General features: G+C 37.3%; 1 protein-coding gene across 6 annotated transcripts in view; it reads right to left on the reverse strand.

Annotated features, from left to right (window-relative positions):
* Nucleotides 1–19,443, reverse strand: part of SLC41A2 (solute carrier family 41 member 2) — a 114,354-nt gene that overhangs the window by 73,301 nt on the left and 21,610 nt on the right. For all 6 annotated transcript variants that reach the window (XM_032836514.1, XM_032836515.1, XM_032836510.1 and 3 more), the window contains exon 2: nt 17,403–18,127. In XM_032836514.1, the coding sequence (XP_032692405.1) occupies nt 17,403–17,957 (555 nt within the window). In that variant the 5' untranslated portion in view covers nt 17,958–18,127. The remainder of the gene's footprint in view (nt 1–17,402; nt 18,128–19,443) is intronic.

The raw sequence follows: 19,443 nt of genomic DNA on the forward strand, positions 1-19,443 counted from the left end.
ATTGTTTTTTCTGTGACATCTGCTTTTTTTCACAGCACCCCTGAAAATCTAGCCATCAAGAGAAACGTGTGATGCAATGCGGAAGTGTTGAACCACCCTGAGTTACAGACTGTCCAAGAAGTATCACTGTGCTTCCCTCAAAATTTTTTTAAAAATCCCACAGCAACCCTGGAGTGTCAAGAGACAGCATGTGGCCTATAGAGTGGTGAGAGGTAATACAGTACTTTAGTCTAGAGAAGGACTTTGGGGTCATATTACCTAGGTTGGAATTCTGACTCTTCCTGCTTTTACTATGTGACTTGTGTGATTTACCAAAGTTTACTTAACCATTCAACTGCTGAAGGTTACCTGGGTTGTATTAGGAAGCAGTCCACTTTATTATATTACCTGCTTGGCTATTATGAATGAAGTCGCTATAAACATTCATGAACCAGATTCATGTGAACATAAGTCTTCATTCTCTAGCATAAGTGCCCAGGAATGCAATTGCTAGGTTTTATGATAGTTGACATTTAGTTTTAGTTTTTGTGTGTGTGTTTGTTTTTAAGAAACTGTCAAGGCGTGCCTGGGTGGCTCAGTCGGTTAAGCATCATCAGACTCTTGGTTTCAGCTCTGGTCATGATCCTAGGGTCCTGGGATGGACTCCCACCACCTCGAAGTCAGGCTCCATGCTCAGCATGGAGTTTGCCTCTTTTACGCATGCTCTCTCTCTCTGTCTCTCTAAAACAAATTAAAAAAATAAAATCTAAAAAAAAAAAAAAAAAGACACTGTTGAGGTGCTTTCCAGAGTAGCTGTTCTGTTTTAAATTCCCATCAGCAATGTATGACCATTTCTCTACATGCTTAACAGCATTTCATAGTTTACTGTTTTTATTATGGCCATTCTGATAGGTGTGAAGTGATACCTCATAGTGATTTTCATTTGCATATCTCTAATAGCCAAAGATCCTGAACATCTCATGTTTATTTGCCATCTGGACACACTCTTTGGTGAAATGTCTCTATGTCTTTTGTCAATTTTCTACATTTTTTTAACTGTTGAGTTTTGAAGAGTCCTTTATACAGTCTAGCCTTTTGTCTAGGTATGAGCTTTGCAAATATTTTCTTCCACTCTGCAGGTTGCCATTTTATCCTCTTAACAAGGTCATTCAGAGAACAAAAATTTTATTTGATGAAGTCCAATTTATCCATTATTCCTTTTATGGATCCTGCTTTCGATATCAAGTCTAAGAAATCTTTGCTTAGCCCTAGATGTGAGAATTTTCTCCTATATTTTTCTAAAAATTTTATAGTTTCACATTTCATATTTAAAGGTGTGATCCATGTTGAGTTTTTTTTTTTTTTTTAGTTTATTTTTCTACAAAGACTTAGGTTGAGGTTTATTTCTCTGCCTATGGATGTCTAATTGCTTCAGCACCATTTGCTGAAAGGACTATTTTTTTCTCCACTGCACCTGTCTCCAAAATTCGCTGAATATATTTGTGTGGGTCCATCTCTGGGCTATCTATTCAGTTGCACTGATCTACATATCTATCCCTCCACCACTACCACAGTCTTGACTACTGGAGCCATGTTAATCAGCTTGACAACCAGGTAAATTGATCCTTCCCCTTTATTTTTATTTTTCAAACCTGTTAAAGCTATTCTATTTTCTTGTCCTTTGCATATAAATTTTAGGATATCATCTGCAAAATGTATGGAGTTTAAAAAGTTCTGCTAAACCCATTTATCAATTTGGGGAAAACTGACATCTTTACTATGTTTAGCCTTCCAAGCCATGAATATGGTATGACTCTCCATTTATTTAGATCTTTGGTTAATTTCATCAGGGTTTTATGGCTTTCAGCATACAAGTCCTGTACATATTTTGTTAGATTTATATATAGGTTAATTATTTTTTGAAAAATGTTACTGTACCTTTAATTTCAATGTCCGCCTATTCATTGTAGTGTACAGAAATAGAACTTATTTTTTGTATGTATTATGTACCCTGTGACCTTGCTGAATTAATGTGCCAGTTTTAGGAGCTTTCTTTGTAGATTTCTTGGGGTTTTCAAAGTAGGCAATCACATCATCTGCAAATAGCTACAGTTTTAGTTTTTCCTTTCCAATTTGTATGCCTTTTTTTCCCCCTTGCCTAATTGCACTGTGTTCAATAAAGGTAATGAATGCAAACATCCTTGCCTTGTACCTGGTCTTAGGGAAAAGACATTCATATTTCACCATTAAGCACAATATTGAGGAAATTCCACTCTCGTCCTAATTATCTGGGAGTTTTTTTAATTGTTTTTTTTTTTTTTTAAGATTTTATTTATTTATTTGACACAGAGAGAGAGAGATCACAAGCAGGGAGAGAGGCAGGCAGAGAGAGAGGGAGAAGCAGGCTTCCTGCTGAGCAGAGAGCCAGATGTGGGGCTTGATTCCAGGACCCTGAGACCATGACCTGAACTGAAGGCAGAGGCTTAACCCTCTGAGCCACCCAGGTGCCCTCTGAAAGTTTTTTTTAAACATGAAGGAGTGTTGAATTTTGTCAAATGCTTTTCCTGCATCAGTTGATATCATCATGTGATTTTCTTCTTTAGCCTGTTAATAGGGTAAATTACACGATTTAATTTTCAAATATTGAGGCAGACTTGCTTCCCTCACTTCTTCATGGTACATAAATTATTTTCCATATTGAATTCTATTAGACAGTGTTTTGTTAAAGATTTTTTGCGGGGGGGTCTATATACAGGAGATTAATCTGCAGACTTAAAGAAAATTCTATTGTCTCTGGGTTTGGTATCTGGGTAATAATTTGCTCTTAAAACGAACTGGAAATTATTCCCTTCTCTTCCATTTTCTGGAGCTTATGTAGAATTAGTATTAATTCTGCTTAAAATATCGATAGACTTTTCAGGTGAAGCTGTCAGGGTCTGATAGCTTTTTGGGAGGTTTTAAAGTTACACATTCAATTTCCTTGGTGGCTACAGAGCTATTCAAATGATCTATTTCATTTTGGGTTCCCTGTGGTAGTTCTGCCATTCAAGGAAGCAGTCCACTTTGTGTAAGTTGTAAAATGTATGCATGCACAGTTGTCTGTAGTATTCTCTTATTATTCTTCCAATATCTACAGGATCTATAGTGATATCCCCCATTTCATCCTGATATTGGTAATTTATGTCTTTTTTTTTTTTTTGGCACAGATTGCTACACAATTGCTACAGATTATCCATTTTACTGATCTTTTCAAAGAACCAATTATTTGTTGCATCAGTTTTCTCTATTGTCCTGCTTTCAATTTCACTGCAATTTTTGCTTTTATCTTTATTATCCTTTCCTCTCCTTGCTTCGGATTTATTTTGTTCATCATTTTCTGCGTTTGAGATGAGAGCTTTGATTGTTGATTTAAGATTTTTTTCCCTCATACTAATGTATGCATTTAATTCTATACATGTCCATCTCTGTATCGCTTTACCTGTGACTCACAAATTTGGATGTCACGTTCTCATTTTCACTCCGTTCAACGTTTTGTTTTTGACTTTTTTGAGACTCCCCCTTTGAATATGGATTGTCTAAAGGTATGTTGTTTAGTTTCCAGGTATGTGGAAGTTTTTCTGTTTTCTTTCTGTTACTGATTTCTAGTTTGATTACATTGTAATTGGAGAACATATTCTGAATCATTTCAGTATTTCAGATTTGAGATTTGGTTTATGGCCCAGGATATGGTCTCCCTTGGTATATGACCTGTGACACTTCGAACAGCATGTGTGTGCTGCTGTTTGAGGAGGGAGTGTTCTGGAAATGTCAGTCAGATCTTGTTTGGCTGATGGTGTTAGTCCTCCTATATCCTTGCTGATTTTCTATCAGTTCTATCAACTGTTGAGAGAACGGTGTTGAAGACTCTAACCGTAATTGTGGATTTTTCTATTTCCTCCTTTCCATTCTATTGGGGGCTCTCATTATTAGCCAAAAAAATTAAAATTCTGGCACCCTACATGCCCTCCTCTGATATCATCCTGGATGAAGTGTTGGGGCACCTCATTACAGCTTCTTCCTCCCCAGATTTATTGAAGTGTAACTGAAAAAAGTGTAATATATGTAAAGTGTATAACATGATGATTTGATATGCACACATTGTAAAAAGAGGCCCACCACTGAGTTAATTCACATACCCATTAACTCACATTGTTACCTTTTTCTTTGTTTGATGAAAATGCTTAAGACCTACTGTCTTATTTAGCAATTATCAACTATACGGTACAGTATTATCAACTATAGTCACCATGCTATAGATTAAATCCTCAAAATCTTTCCGAACTATGGAAAGAACCCAGATGTCCATCAATAGATGAATGGATAAAGAAGATGTGGCGCATATATATATATAATGGAATACTATGCAGCCATCAAAAGAAACGAAATCTTACCATTTGCGACAACATGAATGGAACTAGAGGGTATTATGCTGAGCGAAATAAGTCAATCAGAGAAAGACAATTATCATATGATCTCCCTGATATGAGGAAGTTGAGAGGCAACGTGGGGAGTTTGGGGGTAGGAAAGGAATAAATGAAACAACGTGGGATCGGGAGGGAGACAAATCATAAGAGACTCTTAGTCTCACAAAACAAACTGAGGGTTGCCAGGGGAAGGTGGGTAGGGAGAGGGTGGTTGGATTATGGACAATGGGGAGGGTATGTGCTATGGTGAGTGCTGTGAAGTGTGTAAACCTGGCGATTCACAGACCTGTACCCCTGGGGCTAATAATACATATGTTAATAAAAAAATAAGAAGGGACGCCTGGGTGGCTCAGTTGGTTAAGCGGCTGCCTTTGGCTCAGGTCATGATCCCAGCGTCCTGGGATCGAGTCCCGCATCGGGCTCCCTGCTCGGCGGGGAGCCTGCTTCTCCCTCTGCCTCTGCCTGCCTCTCTGCCTGTGCTCGCTCACTCTCTCTCCCTCTGTCTCTGACAAATAAATAAATAAAATCTTTAAAAAAAAAATAAAAAATAAAAAAATAAGAAAATCTAAAAAATCCTCAGAACTTATTCATCTTATAGCTGAAAGTTTGTACCTTTTAACCAACCTCTCCCCATTTCCCCCATCCCCCACCAAGTACCATTTTACTATTTCTATGAGTTTGACTTTTTTTTTTTTTTTTTAGATTCCACATGTAAGTGATACTATGCAATATTTGTTTTTCTCCATCTGGCATATTTTACTTAGCGTAATGTCCTCCACATACATCTATGTTGTTCATTACAGCCCCAAACTGAGCCTTTGTTGCTCTGGGTATGTGGGCGAGACCACAGTCTTTTCTGTCATGATTGGCTAGAGTAGAACAATTCTTGTCTACAAGGTTTCTGCCTCACTAGATTGCTCCTTTCCTGGTCCTTTAGCTGGAGAGAGCAGGCTTTTCTTGTCGTTGTTTGCACCTGTTGGTATTCCCAGGTTACTGGCTTCTTTAGCTCCAGATCTGGGATACATGAAGTGAAAAGGGCCTCACCAGACTGCTTTCTTCTCTCCATCTTTCACAGAGTCTTATGTTTGTTTTATATAAAGTTTTCAGGGTTTTGTTTTGTTGTTGTACTTAATGGGAAGGACAGGTAAATGTATATTTATTCCAGCTTTCCAGAAGTCAAAGCGCATGAATTATTTTTTAAATAAAAACCAGAATAATCACACCAGAGGGTGTGCTACTGCTTTCCTGGGATCACATGTTAAAAGAGTTATTTTCTCTTTAATAACAAACTCTAAAATGATCACTATGCTTTATAAGGAGACGCAAACATGCTGATGCCTTCCTAGCTTTGTATACTAAAAACTGATAAAAATTAGTCTAACATTGATACTGTCCTCCTACCTTCTCTTTGCACTTTTAAAACACTGGCATTTCTGTCCATAAAACTTCAACAAAGTATCTGTTTTCTCCCTGACCGCTCTACTTTCTGTATCAGAAAACTAGCCCTGACTCAGAGTTCCATGGTTAGAAATACGGCTTAGGCATTGCATCATTCCATCTGAATTCCAAAACACACACAGCAGTATAGTAATAAAGGACTATTTGAGAGCTATACTATCCTCTATTTCAAAGGAGTATTTTCAGCATTGCAACAATTCTATCTTCATAAAACACAATAGGATCTCAGGGTTTGGCAGACATCAGTTTTCAATAATATTCTAACCATCAGGATAAACTTACCTAGAAATTACTGGAAGTTCCAAAGGTATTAGCTCAGTTTACATACACTTCTTCTAGATGGATAGGTAACTAACAGTAATCTCATTTTACAGAATCTTGTAATAGATGAAGTCAACGGACAATCCAAGATACGCACATAGGTACTGTACAGAGAACAGGATTTATCCACAAGACGGGGCTCCGCCATTGACAAGCTGCACGTTCTTGGACAAATCGTTTAACGATTTGCTTATTTTTAGTGAGGGAAGGGAAGACAAAGAGCTTGGACTAGGATATTTCTGATTGAATCCTACAATTAAAAACTCAATCTGATTATCAATATTCAGCAATATTTGTAACAAAGTAGAGTTTATTTCATTTCATTCATTCATTGAACAAGGAATTACTGAGTGTCTGCTCTACATAAGGAATTAGGTTAGTTTTTCAGACTGAAGACTATGTGGTTGAACTATCCCACCCAACTCCATTTACCAGTAGTAAGGGAATTTACATTACTTTAGACTCATGATTCTCAAACTGGAACCCACATCAAAATCACCAGAAATAATAAAGCTCATAAAAAGAGTTTGCTGGACCCGCCCCAGATTTCTGATTCAGTAGAGGAGGGACAGTCTGAGAATTTGTGTATCTAAGTTCCCAGATGATGCTGATGATATTGGGCCGGGGAGCCCACTTCGAGAACCACGGACTCAGATAAATAAATAAAAAGACCAAGGAGGAGCCAGGTTCTATATGGGCAGGGTCACTACACTCAAGGTGCTGTTCTTGCCTCCTGTGCATACTTCTCCATCTCTGTTTTCCTGGAAGCAGTATTTACTCCCTTTCACTTAAGCAGTTAAATTCCGAATATTCGAGCTTCTAGTGAAATTGCTGATCTGAGTGGCCCTCTGTCCCGAGACAGAAGTGTAACTCAAACAGGGCTCATCATGTTATCCCATCTCCCTAATCACATTGACTGTTCCCCCAGAAGTAAGCATGTGACCAAACACAACCCAACTGAAGAGCTCTTCCTTAGGATCTTCCAAACTGAAGACAGAGGACAGATAGCTCATCCTTTCCCTTTGTAAAAAAAACTGAAAGGATATGACCCCACAACTGTCAGGAGCTATGTGCCATAGGAGAGCAACAAACAAAATGGAACTTGAAAGGAGAGACAGGGGTGCCTGGGTGGCTCAGTGGGTTAAGCCTCTGCCTTCAGCTCAGGTCGTGATCCCAGGGTCCTGGGATCGAGCCCCGTGTCGGGCTATCTTCTCGGCAGGGAGCCTGCTTCCTCCTCTCTCTCTGCCTGTCTCTCTGCCTACTTGTGATCTCTGTCAAATAAACAAATAAAATATTAAAAAAGAAAGAAAGAAAGAAAGAAAGGAGAGACAGAGAGAAGACCATCATAAAATTAAGTCCTTGATCTAGTTGTATCTGAGGTAAGGCCGTACAACTATTCTTCCTACTTACAAAAGACAACACATTCTTTATTATTATCGTTATTATTATTTAAATTAACTGGTTAGTTGGGTTTCAATTTCTTACAACAGGGAAGTTCTGGTGCATAGAAGGGGATCCACAAATAAGATAAGTCCCCCATAAACAAGGAGATAGTACAGTAAGTAGTTAAAAGACAACTTGGATTTAATTCAGCCAGTTATCAGTTGTGTGACCTTGGGCAAATAACTTAATATCTAACCCTGGTACATGGCCCACCTGAGTCCTCATATACATAAGGTGAGAACTCGTGCGCTAGGTACTGACAAAGAACATTCAATGAATGATGCCTGTTAATATCACATCATTTACTGAACATTGATCTCCCGGGAGATCATATACTATTTATTGTGCTTCACAAGCTCTTTTACTAAGTTCTTTAATTCAGGGCCCAGGGTGAATAAAGCGATGTTGTAAGGCACAAGCACACAAAGGTAGTTTAGACTGGGACAAAAGCTTACCCCCTGGGGTAAGTCTTAACATGTAAAAAGAACATCTCTTATTCCTATAGGTCTTTTTGGTACGTCAGTAGAATTCCTACAGCACTCTTCTAAGTGTTCAGTCACACATTTGAGTTAAGTATTTGTATTTCCCATTACTATGAAAAGGCATCAACTTTGGGGTAAAAGCTCCAAATCTGAATTCCTAGCCTGTATTTGCTAGCTGAGGGAGGTCTCTGAGCCTCACTCAAATGCCTCATTTGTAAAGTGAGGTTAAAAACTCAATCTTTGGATTATTACTCCCACTCAATACAGGTCATCTCAGCAGATTTTCTCAGCAAACATCGACAGACCACTCCAAGCTGGAATAAGTGAAGAAGAATAAAAGTAAAAAGCAGAGAGGCGAGGCTAGAGCGGGTCTTACATAAAACAGGGAGCAGATGTCCTACTACATAGAAAGCAGACAGTGGCCAAGCAATCTACCCTAATTTGCCTTTGGCCACATATTAAAGTACTGCCTTAAGACACTAACAGCCATTTAACTCCTTATCCTGCATTTGATAATCCAGCCAGAGCAGCACATATAACAGCACCTGCTAAGGATTGAATGGTGTCACCTTCATAATTCCTGTGTTGAAGCCCTAACCCCCATGTGACTGTATTTGGAGATCAGGCTTAAGAGATGGTGATGAAGGTTACAGGAAGTCGTAAGGGGAGGACCCGAATCTGACAGGGCTGGTGCCTTTATAAGAAGAGTAAGAGGCACCAGCCCCTGCTCTCTCCAGCATGAGAATGCAGAGAAAAGGCAGCTCTCTGAAAACCAGAAAAGGAACTCTCACCAGGAACAGGGTAGGCTGGGGTCTTGCTCTTGGACTTTCCAGCCTCTAGAACTGTGAGAAATAAGTGTTTAATGTTTAAGCCACCCAGTCTATAGTATTTCATTACAGCAGTCCAAGCAGACTGAGAGAGTACCAAAGACAAACTTTAGTTTTTTAGTTCTTTAAAACTGGCCCTGACCTCTATCATGTTAGAGGACCGTAGCCCTTGGAGGTGTGGGTGGCTTAGTCATTAGGGGTTTGCCTTCAGCTCAGGTCATGATCCCAGGGTACTGGGATGGAGCCCTGCATGGGGTTCCCTGCTCAGTGGGGAGCCTGCTTCTCCCTCTCCCTCTGCCTGCTGCTCTGCCTGTGTTCTCTCGCTGTCAAATAAATAAATAAAATCTTATATAAAAAAAAGAGAGATATGTAGCCCTTAAAGGATTACGAAAGCTTTCACATGCATTAAATTTATACAATGTGTAGTGGTTAAGAGAACAGATATTGAGTTTGGACCAAGATCCAATCCTCAGCTCAATCACCTGATGACAAAGTTTTTTTTTTTTTAATTTTGTAAAGCAAAAACAATGGCACCTTTCCTACAGTTTTCTTGTAAGGATTAAAATAGATCATGTATGTAAAGAGCTTAGGGCAGTGCCTACAGCAAACTTTCAATAAATGGTGTCATGTTTCAACAAACATTTACTAAAAATCTACTCAACCTGACAGGGATGTAATGGTGAATTTTTTTTTTAAGACTTACTAAAATAAACACAAAAAGAAATAGAAAAATTTGATTAGCTCTGTGACTTCTATAGAAACTCAAGCTGTAAATAAAAACATTCCCCCGCAAAAATAAAAAAACAAAAAACGCATTCCCCCACAGAAAATGGTGGGGCCAGATGCCTTCATCAGGGAATTATACCAAATACTTAGGGAAGAAATAATGACAAAGTGACATAAACTTCAACAAAGAATAGGAGAAAAAAAAAGAACATTTTCAAATTCACTCATGAGACTAGTACTACCTTAATGAAAACTGCTAATGACATTATGAGGAGGACAATTATGGGCTAATCTTACATACAGATATAGATGCAAAAAATCTCACCAAAATATTAGTAAAATTAATCAGAATTGTATAAAAAGAAAACAAATCACGAACAGGTTATACTTATCCCAGAAATATAAGATTGATTTAATTAATATAATTCAACATAGCAACAAAGGGAAAAAATCATAGATGTTAACAATAAATAGAAAGTATTTGATAAAATTCATGATAAAATTCCATTCATCATTTTTAACACAAAGCTTAGTAAATTAAAAAAAGAAACGTCCTTAATATAGTAAAGAATATGACAAATGTCAATAGCAAACCCCAGACTTCATGAGGAACTGCTGAAAACTTTCTCTTGGAGATCTAGGACAAGATAAGTCTGCTTTCATCAGTCCTATTTTATTTTTTAAATCTTTTTTTAAAAGATTTTATTTATTTGACAGAAAGAGAGATCACAAGTAGCCAGAGAGGCAGGCAGAAAGAGAGAGAGGGGAAGCAGGCTCCCCACTGAGCAGAGAGTCCGATTCGGGGCTCGATTCCAGTACCCTGAGATTGTGACCCGAGCCGAAGGCAGAGGCTTAACTCACTGAGCCACCCAGGCGCCCTCATTACTCCTATTTTATAGTGCTTTGGAGATCCTAGCCAGTACAGAATGCCACAAAAATAAATAAATAAATAAATAAATAAATAAAATGAGTTTTAGAAAGAAGTAAATACTGTCATTATTCACAGATAATATGGTTACAATGAAGTGATTCCAAAAAAATTTACATATAAATTATTATTAGTGAATTTAGCAAACTTGCTAGATACAGGGTCAACATACACATACACACACAGAGAGAAAGTGAAATTTTAAAAGAACTGTACCATTTACAATAGCATAAAAAGTATCAAATAACTAAGAATAAGTTTAACAAAAAATGTAAAAGACCTGTGCTCAGAAACTAGAAAACATCAGAGAAGGAAATCAAAGATAACCTAATAAATGGAGAGGGCTATTGCATGTACATGTGTCTGAAAAGTCAGCATTGTAAGGAGTAAATTCTCCTCCTAATTACCTGTAGATTCAATGCAATCTGAATCACAATTACAACAACGTTCTTTTGCGGAAACTGACAAGCTTTTATACTAAAATGTACATGAAAGTACAAAGGGAAAAGAATAGTCAAAGCACTTTGAGGAAGAACATGGAGAGAACATTCTCTACTCGATATTCAGATAGTGTGGTATTCATGCCAAGCAACATAAATACACCAGAGGAGAATAGAAAGCCCAGAAACACATCTGCACATAAATGGGTACTTGATTTATAACAAAGAGTTTGGTTATATAATAGTGCAGACACACCTGGAAATCCATGTGGAAAGAAACAAAATAAAACAATACACAATCCTACACCAAACTCTATAAAAAAGTATTCCAGGGAGAGGATTATCTAAATGTAAAAGGCAAAACAACAAAACTTTAAGAAGGTAATTTAAGAGAACATCTTAATTACCACAAAGTATGGAAAGGTTTCTTAAGCAGGAAGCAAAAAGTACAAACAATGGAAAAGTAGGAAAAAAGGCACTGTATCAAAATTAAGAATTCCTGCTCATTAAGACTCACTGAGAGAGGGAAAAGGTAAGCCACAGAGGAAAGATATTTTTAATACATATAACTAAAGGATTTGTATCCAGAATACACAAACAACTCTTACAAGTCAGTAAGAAAAAATCTAACAAATAAGAAAATGAGCAAAAAAACCTTTACCAGTTAACATCCAAATAAATGGTCAGTAAACATCATTAGTCATGAGGGAAATCTCCATTAAAACCACCACACATATGCCAGAATTTCTCAACTTACAAAGACTGCTGATACCTTGTATAAATAAGAATACAGAGCAGTGAGACCTCTCAAACACAGCTGGTTAACCTGTAAATTGGTACAACTATTTGACATATACTAACTTTAAATACCCGTATATCCTAAGACCCAGAAATTCCATTTCTCCATGTATATACAGCAAAGATGCATGTACATGTGCACCCAGAATCTGGAAACACCAATGAGTTCTATCTCCAGAATTAATACATTGTGATCTATTCATAATTGGATTAATATATAGAAATAAATATAAATGGACTACAGTTTCATAAAACTTACATAATGCTGAACAAAATAAAAAAACAGACACAGGGGCGCCTGGGTGGGTCAGTGAGTTAAAGCCTCTGCCTTCGGCTCAGGTTATGGTCTCAGGGTCCTGGGATTGAGCCCCAAATCGGACTCTCTGATCGGCAGGGAGCCAGCTTCCCCTCTCTCTGCCTGCCTCTCTGCCTACTTGTGATCTCTGTCAAATAAATAAATAAATAAATAAATAAATAAATAATCAATCTTTTAAAAAAAAAAAGACACAGAAGAATATATATTCTACGCTTCATTATATAAAGTTTATATAAAGAAAAATTAAGTAAAACCAAACAATGGTGTTTAATGATTCACATTTATAAAGACAAAGAAGTACAGACCATAAAATCAGATTATTGATTACCATTGGTGATGGGGAATAAAGAGTAGCAATCACAAGGGAGCATAAAGACGACTAATGAAAACTGCTAAGATTCTGTTGCTTGACCTGATAGTTATTTGGTTGTTTGTATCATGAAAATTCACTGAGCTATACATTTTTGGTTTTTATACTATGTGCTAATTTTCATAATTAAAAGTTTTTAAAGCATATTTAAATGAAATTTTTCAAAACATGTTTTTGCCATTTTTAACACTAGGGTTTAATATTATAAATCAATTGTACATGTGTTATCTCAAATAGTATCAAGAAATAAGTAACCATTACACCAGAGGAAGGTGTAACATCTTAAAGATGTTATTATCGTTCTAGATTATATGCTGAGTGTTTCTTCAGAATAATTGGTATATCAAGAAAAAAATGTCAACCAGAAATAGTTCATTCATTTTAACAGTTGTGATACTATTGTAATAACTTGAAACAATTATATTTCAAGTGAACAGGTAGATCTGGTCCTCTGTTGGTTTATAGTCCATTCAAAAATTCAATATACTTTCCATCCCCCTTATTCTAACCTCCTGTCTCCCTCTTATTAAGACCCACCTGGAAAATAAAATCTCCTCATCTCAGTATCTTTAAATTAATTACATCTGCAAAGTTTCTATTTTCCCCAACATTTTTTTTTTTTTTTACTGATGGATACTTAACATATAATTATATTAGTTACAGGGGTACGATATGATTCCACAATTCTATACATTACTCAGTGTTCATCAAGATAAGTGCACTCTTAACCCCCTTTACCTATTTAACCCAATCTCCCCACCCACCTTCTGTCTGGGAACCATCAGTTTGTTCTCTATATTTAAGAGTCTGTTGTCTCCTTTTTTTGTACATTTTGTTTCTTAAATTCAATATACGAGGGGCGCCTGCGTGGCTCAGTAGTTTAAGCCACTGCCTTCAGCTCAGGTCATGATCTCGGAGTCCTGGGATCGAGCCCCGCATCGGGCTCTCTGCTCAGCGGGGAGCCTGCTTCCTCCTCTCTCTCTGCCTGCCTCTCTGCCTACTTGTGATCTCTGTCAAATAAATAAATAAATAAAATCTTTTTTAAAAAATTCAATATACGAGTGAAATCATATAGTATTTGTCTTGCTCTGACTTATTTCACTTAGCATTATACCTTCTAGGTTCATCAGTGTGGTTGCAAATGGCAAAATCTCATTCTTTTTCATGGTTGAATAAGATTCCACCATATATATACACCATTTTTTCTTTAACCATTCACCCCTCGATGGACACTTGGGTTGTTTCCACATCTCGGCTATTGTAAATAGTAGTACAATAAACATAGGTGTGCGTATAGCTTTTCGAATAAGTGTTTTTATTTTTCTTTAGGTAAATATCATAACGGAATTACTGGATCTTACAGTATTTCTATTTTTTAATTTTTCAAGGACTCACCATTACTGTTTTCCAAAATGGCTGCACCAATTTGCATTTCCACCGGTATGGCACGAAGAGTTCCTTTTACCCCACATCCTCACCAGTACTTGTTATTTCTTGTGTATTTGATTCTAGGCATTCTGCCAAGTCTAAGGTGATATCTCACTGTGGTTTTTGTTTGCATTTCCTTGGTGATTACTGATGTTGAACATGTTTTCATGTGTCTGTTGGCCATCTGTATGTCTTCTTCAGAAAAATATTCAGGTCCAGTGCCCATTTTTAATTTAATTTAATTTAATGCTTTTGGTGTTGAGTTATGTTCTTCATATAGTTTGGATATTAACCTCATACTGGACATCATTTGCAAATATCTTCTCCCACTCAGTTGCCTTTTTGTTTTGTTGATGGTTTCCCTCACTGTGCAAAAGCTCTTTATTTGGTATAGTCCCAATAGTTTAATTTTGCTTTTGGTTCCCTTGTCTGAGGAGACACACCTAGAAAAATGCTTCTTTGGCCAATGTCAGAGAAATTACTGCTTGTGCTCTCTTTTAGGAGTTTTATGATTTCAGGTCTCACTTTTAGGTTTTTAATCCATTTTGAGTTTATTTTTCAGTACGGTGTGAGAAAGTGGCCCAGTTTCACTCTTCTGCATGTAGCTGTCCAGTTTTCACACCACCTTTCACTGAAGAGACCATCTTTTAGCCACTGTATATTCTTCCCTTCTTTGTCACAGATTAATTGACCGTGTAAGCATGGGTTTGTTTCTGGGCTCTCTATTCTGTTCCATTGATCTGTATGTCTATTTTTATGCCAGTACCATTTTTCTCCTCCTTCTCCTTCTCCTTCTCCTTCTCCTCCTCCTCCTTCTTCTTCTTCTTCTTCTTCTTCTTCTTCTTCTTCAAGTAAACCCTACTCCCAATGGGGGGCTTGAACTCATGACCCCGAGATCAAGAGTCACATGCTCTACTGACTGAGCCAGCCAGGTGTCCCCTGTTTTGATGACTACAGCTTTGTAGTGTATCTTAAAATCTGGGATTGTGACACCTACAAGCTTTGTTCTTCTTTTTCAAGGTTGATTTGACTATTCAGCGTCTTTGTGTTTCCATATAAACTTTAGTACTATTTGTTCTAGTTCTCTGAAAAATGCTGCTGGAATTTTGGTAAGGACTGCATTCTATCTGTAGATTGCTTTGGGGTATTACGGACACTTTAACAATACTGGATCTTCTAATCCCTAGGCACGGGGTATCTTTCCATTTGTTTGTGTCATCTTCTATTTCTTTTACCAGCGTTTTATAGTTTTCAGAGTACAGGTCTTTCACTTCCTTGGTTGTTTAATAATAGGTACTTTATTATTTTTGGTACAATTGTAAATGGGATTGTTTTCTTAATTCCTCTTTCTGCTATTATCAGCATACAGAAATACAACAGATTAATTGTTATTAATTCTGTATCCTGTGACTTTACTGATTTCATTTATCAATAGTAGTAGTTTTGGTGGAGTCTTAAGGGTTTTCTATATATGGTATCATGTCGCCTGCAAGTAGTGAATGTCTTACTTCTTCCTTACCAATTTGGATGCTCTTTCTTTCTTTTTTCTTGTCTGATTGCTGTAAAAATTCAATATACATCTCAAGACAATTTTTTAAATATCCTTTCTCTAATGGTAGAAAAATTGTTTCTATTTATGTATGCTTTCCATTTAGATAAAGATGTTATATTAGAAAGTTTTTTGGTGTCACAAATGATGAGATTTCTTTCAGGGAGCAAGCAATGAAAGACAAGGGCACATAAATGTTATCTAACACTTTCCCAAAGCCAATCTTTCTCTGATTGATGAATGAAAACTTGTAGTAACAGAATGCCACACTTTAACAACCTACTACTTTAGAAAGATAATTATATATGGGTAATTCTGTAACCATACCACAGTAAGAATTCCTACAAATCAGTAAGTAGCATATACATTTTTAAAATGGACAGTAGATACAGAAAAGCATTTCATAGAAGAAATAGTCACAGAAGACTAAGAATGGCCACCAGACATATGAAAACATGCTAAACTACTAATAATAACTGAAGAATGTTAATTAAAATATGAAAACATTTCCCTATCAATTACCAACAATGAAAATGATCAAGAATATTCAACACTCATAAGGACATGAAAAAATAAAAGTACTTCTACATTGATGGTAGGAGTATAAATACTTTTGCAATCTTTTCGAAAGTCAATCTGATGCTATCTACAAAATTTTATTTTTTTTTAATTTTTTTAAATATTTTATTTATTTATTTATTTGACAGAGATCACAAGTAGGCAGAGCAGCAGGCAGAGAGAGAGGAGGAAGCAGGCTCCCCACTGAGCAGAGAGCCTGATGCGGGGCTTGATCCCAGGATCCTGGGATCATGACCTGAGCCGAAGGCAGAGGCTTTAACCCACTGAGCCACCCAGGCGCCCCTATTTTTAATTTTTTTTATTTTTTTAAGATTTTATTTATTTATTTGACAGAGAGACAGTGAGAGAGGAACACAAGCAGGGGGAGTGGGAGAGGGAGAAGCAGGCTTACTGCTGAGCAGGGAGTTTGATGTGGGGCTTGATCCCAGGACCGTGGGATCATGACCTGAGCTGAAGGCAGACGCTTAATGACTGAGCCACCTAGGTCTCCCCATATCTATAAAATTTTAAACACCTAAACCTACCCTAACCCCCAGTAATCCCATTTTTAAAATCTATCCTACGAAAATATTAGTGTAAGTGCATAACGATACATTTACAAGGGTATTCATTACAGCCTTAGCATGGGAGAGTGAATAAGTAAATTTTAGTATGTCCACACAATGGAATATGAAGTTCTCATTTTATAACACAGAACATCCTTGCTATTGATTTGGAAAGATGTCTAGGTATATTATTAAGCAATGAAAATAAGGTACAGAAAAATATATACAGCATTTCATTTTTTTCTGAAAAAGAAACCCTGCACATAGGTATATATGTAGGCAGAGAAAAATGTCTGCAAGTAAACACAACAAACTCTTAACGATGATAACCTCTGGAGGGGGAGAGACTTTGGTGTGAAGAGGAGAACGAGGAAAGATTTTTTTTTTTTATCTTTTATTTAATACTCTGCACTGTCTGAATTCATTTTAACGTGTTTTCATTTTAAAAATAAAGAAGTATTTAAATGTAACATTTATTGGGTTTTGCACTGTACCCATTTGGGGATTACTTTATCATTGTAATCCTTTATGTAGAGTCACCTGACAGTCAGAATGAGACCATTCTCTTAGAACCTCTAAAGGGAAACAAACAAAAAAACACCTATAAACAGCAGATTCTCTGCTCCGGGCAGCATCCCTTCATTTCACTGAGGGATAAATTCCATCTAAAGTAAATGTCTGAGATTAGTAACCTATGCAAAACGCTGCCCGCAACAAAAGCAGTGAAGATAAACAAAGAGACAAACCCACCTGCACTATATCCAAAACCATGCCGGCTGACACTGTTCCAAAACCAGCTAGCAGAAATGGTACCAGTATTTGCAGCGCCATGACACCGCTGGATTCCTTGGGTGATTTCTGGTTTGCCTCCACAATGGCGTCTTCATCCCCATCACTAGATGCGTCTTCATTCTGCAACAAGGAAGCAGCTTCTGCAGTGCCCCTTCCATCACAGTAATTGTAGTCGGCATAGTCATCATACTTGGGGCTACAGCTTGCGGGTGTGTGCCCACTATTGCCATGAAAAGGCTGCTCTGAGAAACTGTGAAACTCCATGTGCTGCTCAGATCGATTGCTAAAAGTCTGTGCTGCTGTTGATAATCCATCTTGCCAAACGCCATTTGCTTTCTTGTGCCTATCTTCCTGGTTTTTCTGATAAATTACTGGAACCATAGTCAACAACAAGTTTAAAAACTTATCAGACTGAATTGTATTTAAGCGTAAAGTCCAGTCTACTAAACCTCCTCCACTACTTGGACCACTACTTGTGTTATTAGTAATAGATCTTCCTTTGCTATTAGTCATATTGTCATCGCAAAAGACCCTGTACTCCTAAGATCTCAAGCTTCATGAACCATGGTAGGTAAATCAGAACCACACAAATGCTGGTTTAAATTAAGATGTTGACTTCATTTTGTAGGAAATAATGTTTCTACTAATAAAAGGTGTTTAGAAGTTCCACAGAGGGACTGGATCTGAAAAGAAGAAAATAAAATAATTTTTAAAAATCAGATTAACGATCTTGATACTTAAGATTCTCATATAAAACACACATGTTCTTAAACCAACCCTAAGGTGATGACACTATACTTTGTGGGCTTAAACACATAACTGTTTTGAGCCACACACCTATTCTGTAAACAGAAACATAATACAGAGAAATTGTGCTCAATCTTTATTTAAAGTGTCTTTCATTGTTGCACACTTTACCTAATTGATACCTATGTAAAACCATCAAGTCACTAAAGTTTTACAGTGGACAAATTTATTAAATAAAGTGATGGCTTCTGGGGCACCTGGGTGGCTCAGTGGTTAAATGACTGACTTTGTGGTTTAGGCTCAGGTCATGATTTCATGGGTGGAAAGATCAAGCCCTTGTAGGGACTCCACGCTCAGCAGGGAGCTGGCTTGAAGCTTCTTGCCCTCTGCCCCCCACCCAGTCAGAAGCATGCACACGCATGCACACATTCTCTCTCGCGCTCAAATATTTTAACTGATGGCTTCTATTACTGTACAGAGGTCTCAGAATCAAATTGTTACAACTCTTCACATATGTCAGTACATAATAAGAGGTGAAGTATATGGCATTATATTTTAAATATTAAACAGCTACTTTATTTACAACTTAATATAATATGTATTTTATCAAAATGTTATTTTTATTAAAATATGAGACAATGATAGGATTTGCCATAAAAATACTCGGTAAATATTCTGAATACTCGTCAGGGCATTTATTTCACATATAAAAGTAGGTTGGAGTCATATTTGCACAATTCATTATAATTGATTAAGGAATACAATCTCTGTTATCTACCAAATAACCAAAATGAAAAGAGATTACAGATACTCACTAAATGCTCTACTTTTCAAGCCAACCAAAAGAAAGCTTATGATGCACTCACTACTTAATGCTCTTCTCAAAGTCTGCTCTGACCTTTAATCCCAGAGTATGCCCCTGAGTGGCTGGCCAGTGACCACATTCTAAGAGACACAGACACACACTGTAGCTAGTTGGACAGCAATGGACACTGAGGCTGGAGGTCATACACCACGCGCCCAGGTAGAGAGCCCGAATATCTGGACAGTGCTGCCATAGACACAGAGGCTTTCAAAGATGTCTACCGCAGTAGGTCTAAAGACCTCAGGTCAGGGACACCCAGGCCTGCCTTGTACATCCAAGAGCATTCGAGATCACGAAATTGGCACTTATTTGATAATGGGTACATGATCCCACCGCCCAACTGCACTGCCCACCCACCCAGCAAGACTAAGAATTAACTGCTGTCAG

The sequence above is a fragment of the Lontra canadensis genome, unplaced genomic scaffold, assembly GCF_010015895.1.
Source record: "Lontra canadensis isolate GAN:19392208 unplaced genomic scaffold, GSC_riverotter_1.0 scaffold93, whole genome shotgun sequence".
Lineage (NCBI taxonomy): Eukaryota > Metazoa > Chordata > Mammalia > Carnivora > Mustelidae > Lontra > Lontra canadensis.